The following is an 18,399-nucleotide window of genomic DNA, read 5'->3' on the forward strand; positions in this document are numbered from 1 at the left end:
GTGTGTGTGTGTGTGTGTGTGTGTGTGTGTGTGTGAAAAATTTCTGTTCTGCAAAAGTATGCAATAACAATAAAGCAAAATCGAAAAATAAGAAATAAATACAGAACACATGAATCGTGAACGTAATATAAATTGCTGATTAAATAAACCTGTTTGACTTGAAACCTGTTCAATTTGAAACTAAGTTGATAACATAAAGTTACGGATAAATTGCTTCGTATTCAGCTACGGGATAAAATTACAACACATCGTTATAACAACAGTAACCCTGTACCATCACTCGCTTCGGTGTCTACATAATTCAATAATGAAACACGCGATGAGATAATGAACGAACGCATAGAATCTTGTCACGTGTCGGCGTGATCGTGTCTTCAACGACACATGTTTCGAAGCATCACTGTTATTGTCAGCTTCGTAAATCTAAAGAGTAACAAATTCAGTGCATTCGCGATTTTATAAAACGCAACGGAGCATTCATGAAAATAAAGGGAGCAATAGAATCGTCCCGCTTTAACGTGTAACAGAAAATGGGTCGACGAGTACCACCGCCTTTTCCGGAAGATATTAATAACAGTATCGACTTGGGACTATACATCTACAGAGAAAATCTGCAAGATATGCGAATCGTTCATTTTTAATCTAAAAGATAAATTTCTAGACGTTGAAATTGAGAAATTCTAGAAATTGAAATAAAACGAACGCAAACGCGAATGGATGCATTATTACTAAGTTTACTTTAGTAAAGTAACTTCAAACTTGATTTTAAATAAACAAAACAATTTTACATAAATAAACTATCAATTCAATATAACTCACAATCAGCCAAATAATATCTCTATAAATAAATCGATTTTAGGATAATGACGTTCATGATATAAAATGAAATTTCCTGTCAATGTTGTCGATCGTAATCAATGACACACAAACGTAAAAAGCATACACGCGTGCGATTTTGATATACATTACAGCGTTCTTGTAATAATTCCGTATTTCCGAACACAGATGCGGTGCTTGTATAATACATTCGATGAGTTCTCGTGTCGTTTTGTTTGCCGAAGCTTGTCACGTGATAGTACCTATTCATAGGACATCCAACCTGTAACGTTGGTTGCAACGATACATGCTCGACGGTACCTGGTAACAGCGTCGAGTGAATTTATTATACATGAAAATTTATACTCTCTTCATATACCTGTGAATAATTTAAATTTATATAGTTGAAATTAAAGCCAGAGTTTAAGGGCCAAAATTGTAAGCTTGATGTGATACATCGTTAAAACTATTGACGGTACTATATAATCGCCATTATGGTATTGCTATTCACAATAACTACAAACGTTACAATTAAATTAATTCCTTTATTTCGATAAATAATTATGCATTATATTTAAAAATAATGAAAAAAAGACTTGAAAAAAATAATAAACGTTATTATATAATGTACGATCCTATCTTTAAATTTTGTACTTTTTTAAAAAGTCTATTTCATTTCATTTATATACGTGAATTGTTGCAGCTTCGTTATGTTAACGACGCATCGACAAGCATCAAACTGATCAAACGACATTGGATGTCCCTGGTGTACAAACCGTAATCAAAGACCATCGCGGGACAAGTGGATGCTGCGTACGCGCGGTGCACCGCGATCTCTTGAGAAATTACACGTCACGTGCATGTGAGTACCAGAGAACGTGCAAGTGGTCACAACAATGGTAAATCACTGCCATTAGAAAACGTACAGGAAGCCGAGGAAACTGCGACTCTATTCGATCTCTCGTCCCTTTTATCGTCGTATTATTTATTAAAACTATTTATTTATCAAACGTATAAATATAAAAAACATTAACTTGACGGAGGCCACTAAGGAGTAGAATATATTTTTTTCTGAAGATTAATTGAAGTTGAAAATTCGCAATTACGGAAATGTCGAGGTCACGATAAATTTCGAGATAAACAAAGTGGGCCAATGATATCGCACAGAGTTATTCATGCGCATAATTGTATCTGCACTACATATCAATCTGTCATCTTTGATAACTTTCAACTTAGATATATTGGCTTTTACATCTGAACTAAAAACAAAAAATAATAGAAAAGTAAAAAATAAACTTGATTTAAGTAAATTATTATAGATGATTATAGTAAACTATGTGATATTGATCAATCTACTTTAATCGCATATAATTTGGAAATTATTGCGACTATTTTCATCATATAAAAAATTTTTGAAGTTTCATTAATTTCCAAAATAGGTACTGTTAAGGTACAATAATTATAACAGATTCTATATCGACCAAATTATACAAACTATTATTATTTTATAATCAATTACTATTAATTTGTAATTATTATTAATTCAGTTAGTCTCTCTGTGTAGAAGTCATTATAAATGTCAGGCGCGAATTAATCTATTATAAAGAGAAACCATTTGACAGCGCGAATCCATTGATTTTTCCGAAGCAATGTACACCGTGATAGATAAATCCATCGTGTGAAAATCGAGGTGCGAATCGCATAGCGCTTTAAAAACCTATATTTCGCACGCCGTTTTAGGCTATCGCAAACTTGTATCGTCCAATGGCTGAAAAAAAATACAAGAGGCGAATAAGTAAAAAAACTCCCCAATAGAGAGCTAGTAACGAGAATATAAACGCGAAAGTGGTTTCTTCGTTGGACGCATCGTCGGATCATGTTAGTGGCTTGCACAATTTCGAAAAAGAACGGACGCGGAATAAATTTCGCCTATTCGCGCATTTTCAATCATCGTACATGAGAGTTCGTCAATATCAATGACATTTCTTGCTTGACACATATATACAAAACGCATACACAAATGCAATGACAGCAGGTTTTCTGATCGATACGAGTTCCACGGTCGACGACAGCCGTTCGTTAAGTATAGATGACACAATAAATAAGAACTTGACATGTTGATTTTTAAAGCGATTACAGAAGTAGCGATATATTCATTAGGTATTACACGCATTGTTTTCCCTTCAGAGTCAATTCTACGAGAATTTTACTGAATTATTCCAAGATGTCAACTTGAACTTTGTTGAATTTATCGTATATATACTTGGGTGAGTCAATAAGTAACCTTAATATCTTGATTTCTGAGGGCAAAATTGAAGTTACTTATTGACTCACTTATATATATATATACACATTAAATTCCCGATATTGCAAGTTTCAGTTCACAAGACAAAGTCAGCTGACTGTAAGCACTTGGGAAGGTTGCTTTAATTTCCGAAATACAAAGGCGATTATATAACACGTCTGCGGAAATGCTGTCATTTATGTATTTACTGAATTCTCATGGGACATCGTATTCACAGATTGAATACATATCTGTACATGTATCAGTCCGTACCATTACGAAAGAATAAATCCTACGAGCTGATATCGACAGCGACAAAGCGCAGTGTCGATAAAAGGAGAAAAAATATCTGCTGGGTTCACGAATTTCCAAAGGGCAGAAAAGTAAAAAGAAAATATTTGCGCAAATACGGTTTTTTTTTACATCCACGGGAAAACGTTTGCAAAATAAGTTTGCTTTTCTATCTAGTATTCCTTGCTATACTTTAAATTTATCCATACTCACGTAGGATGATGGCACGAGCGGCAAATGCACGATGTAAAAATTTCACATGCTTCGATGCACGAAAACATTGAATAATACGCAGCAAGAATATTAAAACTGTTATCAATTTGCTTGTGCACGTAACGGTATGAAACGAGCGCATAAATAGCTCTACAGTTATGTAAAAAAGAAGTAGTTCGAAGTAAAAACTACAGCAAAACACTTATCGATCAATTCACAGAAGTTGGTATATGACGAATACATTAATTTACAATTGTTACAATTAATGAATATAGGTTTAACATAAATAATAGGTTAGTAATAATAGGCTAATTGTTGCATCTACGTTATATTATCTTTGAATAAAGTTTATAGTAAATTATTCGTAATTAATGTATTACTATTAAAAGTGATAGATACTAAATTGTTATCTCGAATAAATCTTGAGGGTTTGTGTCTCATTATCCGATTAAAATCGTCTGAACGATAGTGATAACAAGGGTCATTAACGCCAGATCGATCGGCGTGTTTACAGGATTATAGTGACAATGGAAAAAAACTCACGTTCTCTTCGACGGTCTTCTTGATTTTCGCGCTGGCCTCCACCACGGTCTTTCCGGCCTTGTTCACGGCGCTGTACAAGAACCCACCGAGGCTCTTCGCACCAGCCAGTGCCTTCGTGGAAACTGGTGGCAGAACAGGAAAAGTAAAATGAGAATGAATGCGACGTTCGTGAGAGAGAGAGAGAGAGAACTGTGCCTTTCTTCTGTAGTTAACTCAACGTTAAAAGAAATACCGTTGAAGTAGGTCGTAGCTATTACATAAAAATAAACCGGTGTGAAGTTTTATAACTATTTTTCTTTCAAATAAGAAAGATGCTATTATCGTCTCTTAGAAAATTAATTAAATAAAAACTTCAAGCTATTTAACTTAATTTTATTAAGCTGTTTGTTGAGAAATGCGAAAAAATCGGAGGTTGCTTGATATTAACTATTAAATAACATCTTTCACTCATATCTATGTCGCTTTTTAAAAATTTCTTTTTCTATTTCTTTATTATATAGTACTTTAATTAATTTTTTCTGTATTAGACGATTCTTTATTATGAACACAAGTTTAGCGTAAGAAAACACTTTATGCACCATTTTAAAAAATTGTCTAGAAATTTATAAAGTTTTAAGAAACGACGTGAATATGAATACACAATGTGTGCATGCCATTTAAAAATTAATACACGGAAAAAAAAATGTTTACAGCTAATTCTAATTAGCTGAAATTGCATTAGCTACTACAGCTATGAATCTGTTACATACAAAGGATTTGCTACTGTAGCTAATATAAGGACGTGATAGCAAAATATGCATGTCAGTTACAGATCGATTTATTTAGCAATATGAAATTAGTTGTCACAGTTATTGGATATGTTCGTGTAAAAGAAAATTGTTTCTACCACAGCTAAATATGGTTTGCTAAAACTGTACTTGCTACCAAATTGTCTGTTACACAGAAAACATTTGCTGTAATGATCAATACATCGACATAATAGCAAAAATGCTTGTCTGTTACAATGATAATATTTAGGCCTCACAGCTAATGGAAATTACTTCGCAGATACGACGTTAGGTATCCATATAGTGCTACTGAATTTAGCTGCCATACCTAATTTTTAGCTGTGGCAGCTAATCTTTTTTTTCCGTGTACCAAGAATTAATACCAAGTGTTAGAAATTAGCGAAAAATATTACACATACATATAAATTTTAAAAAATCCTAGTTACGCTGTTACATTAACTAAAAAGCCAAAGAATCACGTGGTATCGGATCAACGTGCAAGCAGCGTCGCTGGCTTGTTCTAACCCGAATACATCAGGTAGATTTCTCACGAGACTCCTTTGCCGAGAATTCTGACTTAGCCATTTATCACGATCCGATGAGAAAAGGAAATGGACGTACGATGGTAGTGATAGGAGCGACCGGTGCAAATCGCTTTTCCGAAGCAAAATGTTACGGGATATCTGACATTAAATATTATACTGTATGTAACTTTGGTTATGTTCCATCGCCAGATGTTCCCGACGTGCGATGTAAAACTATTGCAATGCGTCATAGAGAAGCGAGAGAAGTCTGATTTGCAAAATCCATATATTTATCTTTAATCGTCTCATTCAATATTGTAAATCGTATCAATATCGCCTTTAAAATGTAGGTTACACGATTAAGGTATCAGATCTCTGTCTAAAAGTGACTTGTATTTAACGATACAATTTTATAGTTTGAATGAAAATTTTCTCATTTTGTCGTAATTATTTTTTTAAATCATGTCTACTTCTTATTTAAATAATTTTTGATCCAAATTTTAAATCGTCATCAAATTTTTTGTATTACTTTCAAATATAATACAGAAAAATTTGTAATTTTTTTTCATAAGTTTTTCATTTTGTTAAAAAAATACTTGTAATACATCCTTAAATCTAAGTCGCAACAATGTATATGTGTATGTATATTTTCCACGTACGTTTTAACAAAATAACGCAGTAACAGTTTTTTTTCCAAAAATCCATAGTTTAGAATTAAAACCACATAATATATCAAGTTTAAAAAAAGCGGATGCCCCTTTTATTGCACATCACATTTTAGTCCTGTCATGCGGCTGACACGCGGATAACGAATATTAACTAACGAACAGTATATACATCTCACCATTCATGATAAAAAATAAAATAACGTTCGCGGGAAAAGCGTTGCTACATCATATACGACATATTGAAGAGATGCGCGACGCAATATATACTTTGTCGTTTAAACCGCGCCTCGTAAATAGATTGCCGTTTGATCGCCTAACGCATCGACAGCAAGTTACAGTGACATTTACACTTTCAATAAAATAGAAAACGATTCACCTTTTCTTATAGCTTTAACGACTCGTGTAAAAGGTCGGTTGGTGTTGGTCTTCGGTCGCAGCACTTCAAACTCCAATGTCATAGCGTACTTCATCGTACATACCAACATATTAACGTGATTTCGTCGTAACCTAAGACATTTTAGAGATAGTTTCATGGAAAATTGTAATGATGAGTTCCTCCGCTAATTTAATTCGCAGAGATTTTATTCGAGACGACCTTATTATTCAATCTACATTATTCAATCTCGAACTTCAATTTTTATATGTTCATATAAATCATTTAAAAATTTTTGACGGAACATACTTGTGTAATATGCTCTCAATCAAGAATAATAAATAATCCATTTAGATATAAATCTATAAAGACAAGCTAATTTTTTTAGATATCGCGAAAACGTGATATTTCTCTGAAATTTAAGGCAAAGGAATAACGGGTAATAAAGATTTAGAGGTTTTTGACGAGAAAATTCTCAAGAGGAATCACGAACGAATGCAGTGGGCTGCTTTATACGAGCCATAGAAACGTAACTGGAAGTTAAGTCGCGTAGCTTTAAAATGGGACACACATTTTTTTTTATGTCTCGTACACCGCACAACCGTAATGTCGCGATAAAACGACGTCACGTCTTTTGAAGGATATTTGAGCATTGCACGTAGCTGCTCGAGAAAATTTACGAAGGCGTCTTTAGCATGTATAGGTCAGGATATGTAGAAATTACCTCTGTATAACTTAGTTGCCTTCGCAAACCAAAGGCGATTTAATCAACCGGATTGAAGCACTTCAATTCGCGCAGCTTCATCCCTGCCAATCTCCGTCCGATCCGTTGCGAACAGAAGGCCATTAAAGGGAACGAATCAGCGTAAAATACACGTGGCTTAGTACAACAGTGCACTACACAACGCTTAATAACAACTTCCAGCTTCGCAAGATACATCGGATAATTGGTGCCGGAGTCTAGGAGTCTAGATTACACAGCAGACTTAACTCCAACCGAGGTATCCGAGGATCGCTAAACAAGTGTCAAATATTATAACCGTCCTTATCACGCCGAGATAATTTGTCGCTACATGAAAATATTGAATTGCATCGTACGTGAGAGTTCCAAAATGTTAAGTAATTTTGGTCTCGCAGGAATCTTGGTATAAAGCCAAGAGTAATGAAGAACTAACTGGTATAAAACTTGGTATAAAACCAAGAATAATGAAGAATGAACTTTCAATTTTTAGGAAGAAAAAGATTATTTTTCGAATAAGATTAGTCTTTTATCTTTTTTTCTTAGAGTTTCTCATTATTTTTTAATTTGGATAATAAATATATATCAGAAGACACGGCAGTATCTCGAGTGTTAAATAAACATTTTATACTTCTATTTTTATTTTAAATGACTCTTGAGATTGGCCGTGTAATGAAAAATAACGTCAAACTAACTGTTGTTAAATACAAACATTTAAAGAAAAATCCCTCAGGAGCTGGTTGACCAACGAAACCCATCATGAACAAAATACCGTAATTGCGGTGCAGATGATATACGATACGTGTTTGTTAATAAGATCTGTCTCGTTTTTTTTTTCATAAAACACAATGGAATTTTAGTAGCGACGAGAAAATTCATCGACGTCGCCGCCGTTCAACGAAAAGTTACAAAAAAAGTTTGCTCGGCCAATAGCGATGTCACTTGACAAACTTTCCCATAACAGAACTCCGATATAGACGTGACGAGAAATCTTGTACTACATGCCATTAATAAGAACACATCTCACTTAACTGATGTCACAAAGAATCACGCGCGACAAACTGACATATAGAAAAACTGACAATCGTTTTGACTTTACTGACTTCGCAGTAACTTGTGGGACTTGCGTACAATGCTTTGATAAGATATCAATGATTAGGGTTACCAATTCACCGGCAATGAATTGGCCTAGCTGGTATTTTCATTCTCCGACCGGTTGCCAATACATGTATTTTACCCGATCCATAAAATGACGGTAAATTAAATTCGTCTTATGAAAAAAAATTTTTTCTTAATTAAATAAAAATTTTTCTTAAACAAAAATTTAGTTTTAAGTTCCATACGTATTTTTCTCGCGAGGTTAAACATTTTTTTTATGTCGCTAATTGTGCTGATATCGCTGCGACACTAAAGTTCTAGATATACCAAAATTGTGCAAAAAATTTTATCTAAACCGAAATACCGACTTTTCTATTGGCTATTTCTATCGTCATTTTCTGTCTAGTGTCCAATAAGCGCTTAGTTCTTATTGTTAGTATATAATACAGTTATTAGTCGAAAATAGTGGACCTTCGCGCGCTACTTTGATACATCTAGAGCTTGCTATGCAGCACCTCTCTCGTGATTGGTTAGACATTGAAACGTAGAATGTGTTGCAAATCTATCTTTATTTCACTCTATAGTCGGTTTTAGCCGGAATACCATGCTACATATATTGACCATTCTACATTAATGGCCGCTGCCAAATCGGACAGAAAATATGATTTTAAACAAAAAAGTAGACTAAGGTCGATATCCATAGTTGATTCTTATATTCAAGACTGTTTAAGTTCAGTCTTGAGGCGTCACGAACCAATCAGAGGACTGCATTAGCGTCTTAAGACATTACTTAAGATGATCTTGAAATAAGAACCGATTATGAATACCGGCCTAAGTATTTCAGCTACGTTTATTTAATGTTCATATATTTTAATAAATAAAGTTTATAATTGTTTCTACTTAATTAGTTTTATTCTGAATTATACAGCTCCGAATTCATTTAAATAAGAGTTGTGGTTATGATAAAAAAAAAAACTAATAAAAGCCAGTAATTTTATATAATCCGCGTGAAAATACCGGTAATTTAGAATTTTAAAGTTGGCAAAATCAATGTGATTTCGATATATCGATAAGAAGTTATCAATATTGTCATTGAAAATAAGATAATCAATATATGTCGTAACCATAGACATATGAGAAGGCAGTATTTATAGTCAGTTCAAAACTGTTTTAAGTAATGTCTTAAAATGCTAATATTGCTCTGTGATTGATTTCTAACATCAGATTTTACTTAAAATGGTCTTAAATATAAAAACTGACTATGAATATATAATACCATGTCTATGATCAAAACGAATTTTCTTGACTGTGCGGGAAATGGCATAGTAATAAAATCTCCAATTAAAATATTCCAAAATATGACAAATTTAACTCAGAATATTTTTTCAGTGCCTGATTTGCTATTAATATTCAATTTAAATGCTGAAATTTATCTTGAAAATTGTGTCCTACGCTAGAAATTTATCAAAAATATTATTTTATTATATCTCTCCCTCAAGTATAATGCCATAGAAAGAGAATACAGATGTAATCATTATATATCCGTAGCTTTAATGGGTTAAAGCTACGGATATATAAATACTGTCTGACCGCTTTATATAATTCTCGTGCTTGAGCTTAGAAAGGTCGCATATATAATAATGGAATTCCTTTGTGATATTAATGGCACAATTCTTATGTCATAGTTTCTTGTCCGGTATATTCCAGGTTGATGACGTCGATAATTGTGTAATATGTTGGAAGATAGTGGTGACTAAGAACAATCATAAAAGAAGCGCATTACGTGACCGCGATATAATGCTCCTTCGACCCATTAAGACGATAACAATTTTGCTACGCGATATAATACAAGACCTATAATGTTATACACACATATGTCAAGTAGATATCTCTTACTATATTTAATAACGATACATACTACCGATAACAATATATACAAGATATAATGGATCTACGAAGATAACCTGTCAAAGCATACACAGTGACTTGTCAAATAAATATAGCGGCATGTATTAAACCATCGACGTTTATTGGAAAAATATCCGTGAAATTGAAAAGCATTGAGGCGATAATCGCATCCGTTTGCTGACAAAATGGTAAGAGCAATCTGCGAAATTACAGCTACAGTCAAGAGTTTTCAATTATATGACATACCAAGCGGCGCTTAATTAAAGTGTGACCTTGCTTTTCTTGTTGCGTTTGCGAACCCGATATTCTTAGAGAGAAAATTGATCTTAAATATAAAATTCACTTTTCGTTTTCTGCACTCTTTATACTTTATACTAAGTCACTGTACTAAATGTTGTATACCAGATAATGAAAAGTTTATACTTATTACATTATTTAAAAAATATTATTTAAATAATAATAACACTAAATGCATTTTTTCAGGAAAAATTTGATTCTTAAAAAATTGTCTATAATATCTTGCGGTATTCAATCATATTAGATATTTAAATATAATAATTAAAATTAGATTTGTCGCAATTATTATATCGTGGTTGTAAAATCGATCTTACATAACAACTGAATTTGTGTGTGCTTTTCTTAACTCAATCTCTTGAAATTTGTTCAAGGATTCATTACGAGTAAAGAATTCTCAAAATTCCTGATATCCCTGTTCGAAGAATGATCTGAGAAGAAAAAATCTGAAGCAAAAGAAAAAATTCTATCATGTCAAGCAAAAATTCACGCAGACAATCTATCCGAAGAAAGAATCTTGTTCTTTCGAGTCGATCCAGACACCCGCATTCACGAAGAGACTATCATAGTGATAATAGAAGATGATAAAGAATAAGAGGTGGGAATTACGCGTACGACTCTTTGTTTCCACCTTGAAACAATTTAATAGATGAACCAGCAAGATCATATCCGTGCTAAAAAATAGACTTCATATTTGAACATCCGTTTCCGACTTTATCGCTACGAGCTTGCATTCATTCTCGCATTCTTCGTCGATTTATCGTCGGTCAAATCTCTGTTATAAGTCAAGTGGAAAATTATCTGCGGCGTTACTATGAAAAATGAGTAAAGCGCGAGAGTAACAAGAGAATACGTATATTCACCGTTCTCCGACAATGGTTTCGCAAACGGAAAGAGTTCGGCATGGCGTCTTTGGGGTAGACAACCAGCAGCGGTTGCAATGATTCTCGCGTTTCAATTACTACGAGCATCCCTTACGTTTGAAACCCGACGAGTCTCCATCGGTCTGGAAGAAGTATGTTCGCAGACTTCCGAGTGTGTGTCGATGACCCGGACCTTGTCGTGCTCCAGGCAGATCAAGCGAGCTGTGAAACTTCAATGGTCCGAGAGTGAGTTAATTATCCTCGGGTCACTCGTATCTCGTTAAAAAGAGTGGCTATAAAGCTGCCACGAACACAATATTATTATTAATTAGATTTGGACAAGCGTGATAGTCTTTCGCAAATATGAAGCTCTATCTAATATAGTATTTCTATAAAATTTGTGCAAGTAATTTATAAAAATAAATCTAATTCATAATATACTGTAACTTATTGTCAAAGGTTTTTCATATGAAACAAATATACAGTGTTAGTTAAGTATGTTGCCACACTCAACAGAGCGATTCTTTGGTTTATTTCAAGTAAAAAAAGTCCATATAAACATGTGTCCTAAACGGCTTAGTTTCCGAAATAAAAAAATTTAAATGTGTAGTAATAATCTGTTTATTTGAAAAAGAAATACAGCTTGAACTAGTCAAAAACTAGTTAAAAACAGAAAAACAAAAACAGGCTTCAGTTCTTCTGATGAAATAAAACAATTAGATGAATTGTTGAAAATGTCCACCTTGCGATTTTGATGGACTGAAACAATTTGGCCCGAAAACGTATGTACAAGCTAACTGACCCGCGGCAACATCAGAACTGAAGTCTATTTTTGATTTTGTGACTTTGACTTTGTCACTTTGTTTACGGTTGTGCGAATGGTAACTCACGTGAAGCAAGGTATATTTATGTAGGAAGATATCTCCAACACAATTTACCGTTATGTCAAACATTTGCGAACATTCACTTGTATTTCGGAAACTAAGCCGTTTAGGACACATGTTTATATGGACTTTTTTACTTGAAATAAACCGAAGAATCGCTCTGTTGAGTATGGCAACATACTTAACTAACACCCTGTATATACTGACGCTGATAATACTAATTTCCATAATAGACTTCACGTAAGATTTAGTAGTCAATTTAAATTTAAATAATTTAAATATACCGTCGAACTTTACCTTAGTATCATTGATCAAGTCCATTATAGTTACGATAATCTAGGCAAGCAGAATGCAAAGAAGATACTTTAGAACCGCTTCAAGTCCTATACAAACAAAAAAATAAATTTCCGACGGCCGATATTAAAAGCGAAATCGATAGCTTATTGAAATGCGTTGCGTGACTTAGTCGATGCACCGGATTTTTGATGAAACTAATGATTGTCGGAATTTAACTGACACATCAACAATCAGCTAACCGTATGGCACGACTGATCTGTTTAATTTCCTGAGAATGCTCGCACCTAAGAATGCTCTGTTACGGGAGAAGATCGATACTAGTTCTAACTTAGCCTAGTTAAAAAGTCATAAAATTCTTTCTCGAAAAGGAGTTTTCTTTTTCGAGTAAACACGTGTTCCATTTAGCGCCATTTAGCAAAATGAAAATTTGCAATCACAATATTGCGTTCGAAAAATTATTCCCACTAAGTAATTACAAGAATAAAATGAATATGGATCAAGCTAAATACGGATGAAGTCACATTGTTAAAATTGCTCTTCTGATAATAGCAACAAATAATATTTTATACGTTGCACTGCGTTATATTTCTTTGAATAAAACTCACATAACAATGCAGTTTTAATCTACTTATTTTTAACATAAAAATGTAAAAAATTATGTCTTATTTAACAAGCTATAGCAAAAATAAGTTCTCATAGAAAGTAAAAATCCTGGAGCGATACAGAGTTTACGCAAAAGGACTTTTAACAAATAATTATATATAGACTCTATAGAAAATATCAATAATGACTGAACGGTATAACCAAAAGAAATATCCTGCTAATATAAAGCCATTTCACTGTGCAATATGCAACTGCAATCTCTCAATTTGAAACAGGATTTAGAAAGAAATAAAAGGAACGCTTGTAGTAAACATTCCGATGTTATAAAGCGTTTCATGTTCGCTTCCTCAGAATTAAAGTTACGTCGAATGTGAATTTTTCTTGTGATTTAACTGATGCGATTCAAGCTAGAATTTTCGTAAATAGATAAAAGTAGAAATATATAATATAACATACAAGAGAGCGAAACGGTTTTCTTTTTAAGTAAAATATTTGTACTTTAATTGGTACAAACTTTTACTACGTATATAATGTTTTATATTCTGCTAGATTTATTATGATAACATGTGTAACTTACACTCCATGTTGTTTCAGATTTTTCATTCTCAGCAAAACGAAAGCGAGGAATTTTGCTTTCAGCACTACGAAGAAATCACGACCTTTGAAACCACAAAAGAATCAGAAATACACCTAACAATCGAACGAAAGAGTAGGCGAAGAAAATCAATAATATGTATTTGCTCGAAATATTCCACATGTCAAAATTAATAAATATATTGAGATACCAATCAGGGAGAATCATCTATACGCAACATCCCTTGTAAAAAGTTCGTCTGAAAAAGTAAGTCTTCCCTCTTTCCGATTGCACGTTGAAATCACAATTTTATTTAAGACAAATATATCTAATACTATTGACAGAGAGATATATCTCGACTAACATCAATTTGATCAAATTACTCTGAAATTTGGCAAATAAGCCAAAAACAAATCAACGGAGAGGAAATAGAGGTAGGCTCATCGAGCTGCGGTTACGTCGTAGTCGTTGATTTTCCGAGGGAAAGGAAAAGTTGGTTGAGGAAGTGTATTGATCGACGAAGATGGGGTCCAACCCGTCGACGACGCGAAGGATGGCTACTTGCTGATTGGATCTAGTTATACTCGAAGCGTGAAAACGTTTCGACGATCGTTTGCCCACCCACTCGTGGCACTACTTCCACATATCAGCGATGGTAGGATGAAACGACGAGTGATTCAAAGATGGAATATTTTTAACGATTCCTCTACGATTTGTCCAGGATAAACGCAGGCCAGCGCCGTCGGCTAAAGTCTGCCTCGGGCCAAGGACACGTGCAACATTCACACTTTTTCAGTTATTTGCGCAAACTACCCTTGGCTGCCATATACGCTCGCTCTGTTCTCTTTCTCTTTATCTCTTATTCCCTCTCACCCCTCTTTCATTTGCAAAATGTTTCTCTATTTTCCATTAACCACCATTGAATTAATCTAGATATACTGCGTATAATGCAATCGGAATACATGCGATACGCATTTTCCCTTTAAGAATTATGCGTAACTGACAAGCGTAACTGACGATGGAATTAGTAGCTATTAGATCTTTTAATATTAACGTTATGAAACTGCAGCTATCGAACGGAAGCAATTAAAATTATTATGAGTCGTGGATTGGTAATATACATCGTAAAGGGAGGATACTGTACCCGAATGACATTTCTCACTTTTAATAGCATTTAATCTCACTAAGTACACGTATATGTAAATAGTTCTTCGATAACTTATTTAATATCCGAGTAAATATCTATGGTACACGTGTGTATATATCTAGGCCAAGGACGAGTCCATCGAGCTGGTTTCTTTCATCTCTTATTCATCCTCTATTTTGTTAATCTCCGCTCGATTCATGCTGGAATAGGGGATGAAGAAATATTTCGCAAAGTCGCGAGATTGAAAGATAAAAAGCTGCAGCGAGATCGAGGATAGCGGATCCTCTATAGATCGGTTTATTATGTACTATGAGACTTGAGTTTTCTGGATTTATATCTTCCACGCCTATTAGGCAGACGATTGTGGAAATTACACTTTTATGCAGTGATTGCTTATTCACAGCGAGAAGTTTTCGCGATGGAACAACGATCGTCTATAGACGTTCTTATGTCTGAATGAAACGCACACATTAAGTGATTAAATAAAAAACTCTACTCCGATTAGGAAATTTAAATATCATGTAACATAATATCTCTGTTAAAAACAATAAAATAGCATTAATTTAAATATTTTAAAAATGTGTTAAAATATATCTTTTTGTTAACGGCGTTCTTTGAATTCACAATACCTAAATGTAACAGCTGTTACATAAATAATCGTTTACATATACAAGCGAATATCGTATAAATACTTCACATTCAATTTCATCACGATTATTATGCTAGCCCACGCGTACAAATTCTGCACAGAAGTGCAGATTTCATGGGCCGATGCTTCGATTCAATCGATAGGAACTGTACAATGTGTCGTATGTCCCATTTGTACAAAACAACGCATCTCCAATTCCACACGACGGAATCCATTCACTTCATTTCAATTAATAAAAGCGGAGATGTACATTTTCCCATTATACTTGCATATTGTACATTTTTGAACATGCAATTCGTGGGTGCTGAAAGATGTTGCAAATATCGTTTGTGCATTTACATAAAATGTACATATCTCGGAACGTAGAGCTATTCATATAGACTCTCTCGCGAATTCAAAGTTCATCAAATATTCCTCGGCCTCCGCACGTTTTCATGGTGATCAAATAAACTAGTCTATCTTGTTGTAATGTGTGACGGTTCCAATCCCTTGCGCATTTTCACTCAGCGAAAGAATACTCAAGAATAGGAAAGAGAAGGTATATTCGAGAGAAAATTTCTCTTGAATGATGGCACTTAACGATTCGCCTTTGCAACTTGCTCTTTGTTCGTAAGACTGATCGGCAAAGCGCTGATGGAAGTGCGATTTCCGATAATAGCATTGTAAACGCTTCATCGCGCTGTACGCAAAGCCAGAATATAGCCAAGTTGAACGAGTAAAGTGACCTTTTCAATAGGTTTCGTCCGTGAAAAAAACACACAACAATGAAAAACGTTATTCCGTTACAGGTAACGGATTAACGAAGATGTTTAGATGTACGGAAAATATAAAAAATTATATAATAACATAGCCTGCGAGAGGAAACTTTGGTACGGTCAATATTTGAGAAGTACAAGGATAATTTCAGAAAGGGTTGAAATAATATTCCTTGCTATTCCTGTATCTGTATCGCAGTTAAAACAAGTAAAAACTCCTGGTAGAAATGTATGCTGTTTTCCTAGATACCTATCCAGTTACTGTCTAATATTACTGCACTTCTCATTACTTGTAACAATACCGCGTAAAAACTGGATAAAAACTTAGAATTTTATTCAATGAATGAAACAATTTTCTTGATAAAAATATGAATTTTCGTAGATAACTACTTAATTATTGTCTAGTATTAATAGATTATTAATTAATATTACGTAGTCTATTTACTGTTCAGGTTCAGTAAATGTGTTCAGATTTTATGCATCTTGTGCGCAGTAACTGCAAGCAAAGTGTTACATCTTGATTGGGCACCTAAGTTTACTTCTCAGTTACTAAACAGAGTTAATATAACTGTCCAGCAATTGCTTAGAAAATGCAATAAAATTTCAAAACCAGGGATATCTAAAATAAATTATCACTGCGCGCAATTTATTCTAAAATGAGAATAAACATAATCTCTCTATATAGCAAGAAACACAAGAAAGAAATGAGTTGGAAAGAGAATATTTAAAGGAGTTGTTCCTTTTTTGTACAAACAGCAAAAAAAATAATTTCAATAATTTTAAATTGAATATTATTGTAAAATAATCTTAAGATATTTCCAAAAAAATTATCTAAAAAAAGAATCTGATTAAAAGAAATATCACAAAAAGAAATTAAGCAAATGTCAAGTTTCAGAAACATTTCGTATATATTCAAAAAGTAATCTCTTTAATTTTGCAAGCAAGGATTTAATATGTATTATTGCAATAGTAGTCCCAAAATAAGAAAACGTTTTCCCAGTGAAAAGAAATCATGTGAAAGGTAGCTATAATTTTGAAGTACTCATAGTATCATATCTCTGTCAGACCGACAAAAAAGTTTGCGAGATAAAGGACGTATGAATAATACAAAGGCAATTTCCGGCAGAGGAGATACACTACGGTATCACGTGCGTGCAAGCGCAAATAACCGCTCAAGGCAGAAATCGAATTTTCTGCGGGAACATGGGACGATTTAGCGGCGTGTGTAATCAAAGGACTGACGACCGAAGCAAATTAACCAGCAATTGTGCAATCCTGTATAAACGTGAACTAAAAGATTTTTAATTTACTAATTTGTTTCGCGCGCACGTAGATCGCGTATGAAACGTGAATAATGTAAAAATATTAACGATTAAGAATATTCCCTCGTAGATATTACTTAGGATAGTATTTATCATAATCTCTCTCTCTCTCTCTCTCTCTCTCTCTCTCTCTCTCTCTCTCTCTCTCTCTAAACCACGTTCCATCTTCCTAAATTAAAATAACTGATATTTCAGTAATTAAATCTCTGTATGAAGATTAAAACTCGTCCTACGTACTTCATGTCAGAGAGATTCAGAGAGCAAAGTAGTTAAATAAATGTAAATATACAGCAAAATAAATCTGTCGTCTAAATAATCATTCTCTGACTTGAAGTTATATGAACTAATGCAAATACTAAAAAATTTTCTTCAAGAGTCGCTACTTCCGCATTTTTAGTTTCGCTCTGATAAATTCCCAAAAATGCACCGTGTTGAAAAGTCTACTCATGTAACAGTACTTCTCTGATTCAGACAAATAAGAATACATCTCACAAGCGAGGTAAAGAGTAGCAGTCACATGCGATGACATGTTCAAAATATTTTGCTCGCAAATTTATCGCGCGTTTTTTTTTTCTTACCCAACATAACGTACGTTTATTTGCCCTTACGCTACCGAGCTTCTTATAAGCATTTTACAAAGAATTTTGCTCTTACGAAATGAGAGATACGCTCGTTACGTGAAGTGCCTCAACTTGTGGCGCACGAGGAAAATGGCGAAGAAGTAATAAGAGATGCATAAAATAGTGATATAAATATATACGAGGAAAATGATGGTAAGATTCATAGA

At 33.8% G+C, this 18,399-nt stretch overlaps 1 protein-coding gene across 4 annotated transcripts in view; it reads right to left on the minus strand.

Moving 5' to 3' along the window:
• Positions 1 to 18,399, minus strand: part of Sap47 (Synapse-associated protein 47kD) — an 83,541-nt gene that overhangs the window by 50,250 nt on the left and 14,892 nt on the right. For all 4 annotated transcript variants that reach the window (XM_018460704.1, XM_018460705.1, XM_018460703.1 and 1 more), the window contains one exon: positions 4,148 to 4,269. In XM_018460704.1, coding sequence (XP_018316206.1) covers positions 4,148 to 4,269 — 122 coding nt within the window. The remainder of the gene's footprint in view (positions 1 to 4,147; positions 4,270 to 18,399) is intronic.

Source organism: Mycetomoellerius zeteki, unplaced genomic scaffold, assembly GCF_001594055.1.
Source record: "Mycetomoellerius zeteki isolate Tzet28-1 unplaced genomic scaffold, Tzet1.0 scaffold96, whole genome shotgun sequence".
Lineage (NCBI taxonomy): Eukaryota > Metazoa > Arthropoda > Insecta > Hymenoptera > Formicidae > Mycetomoellerius > Mycetomoellerius zeteki.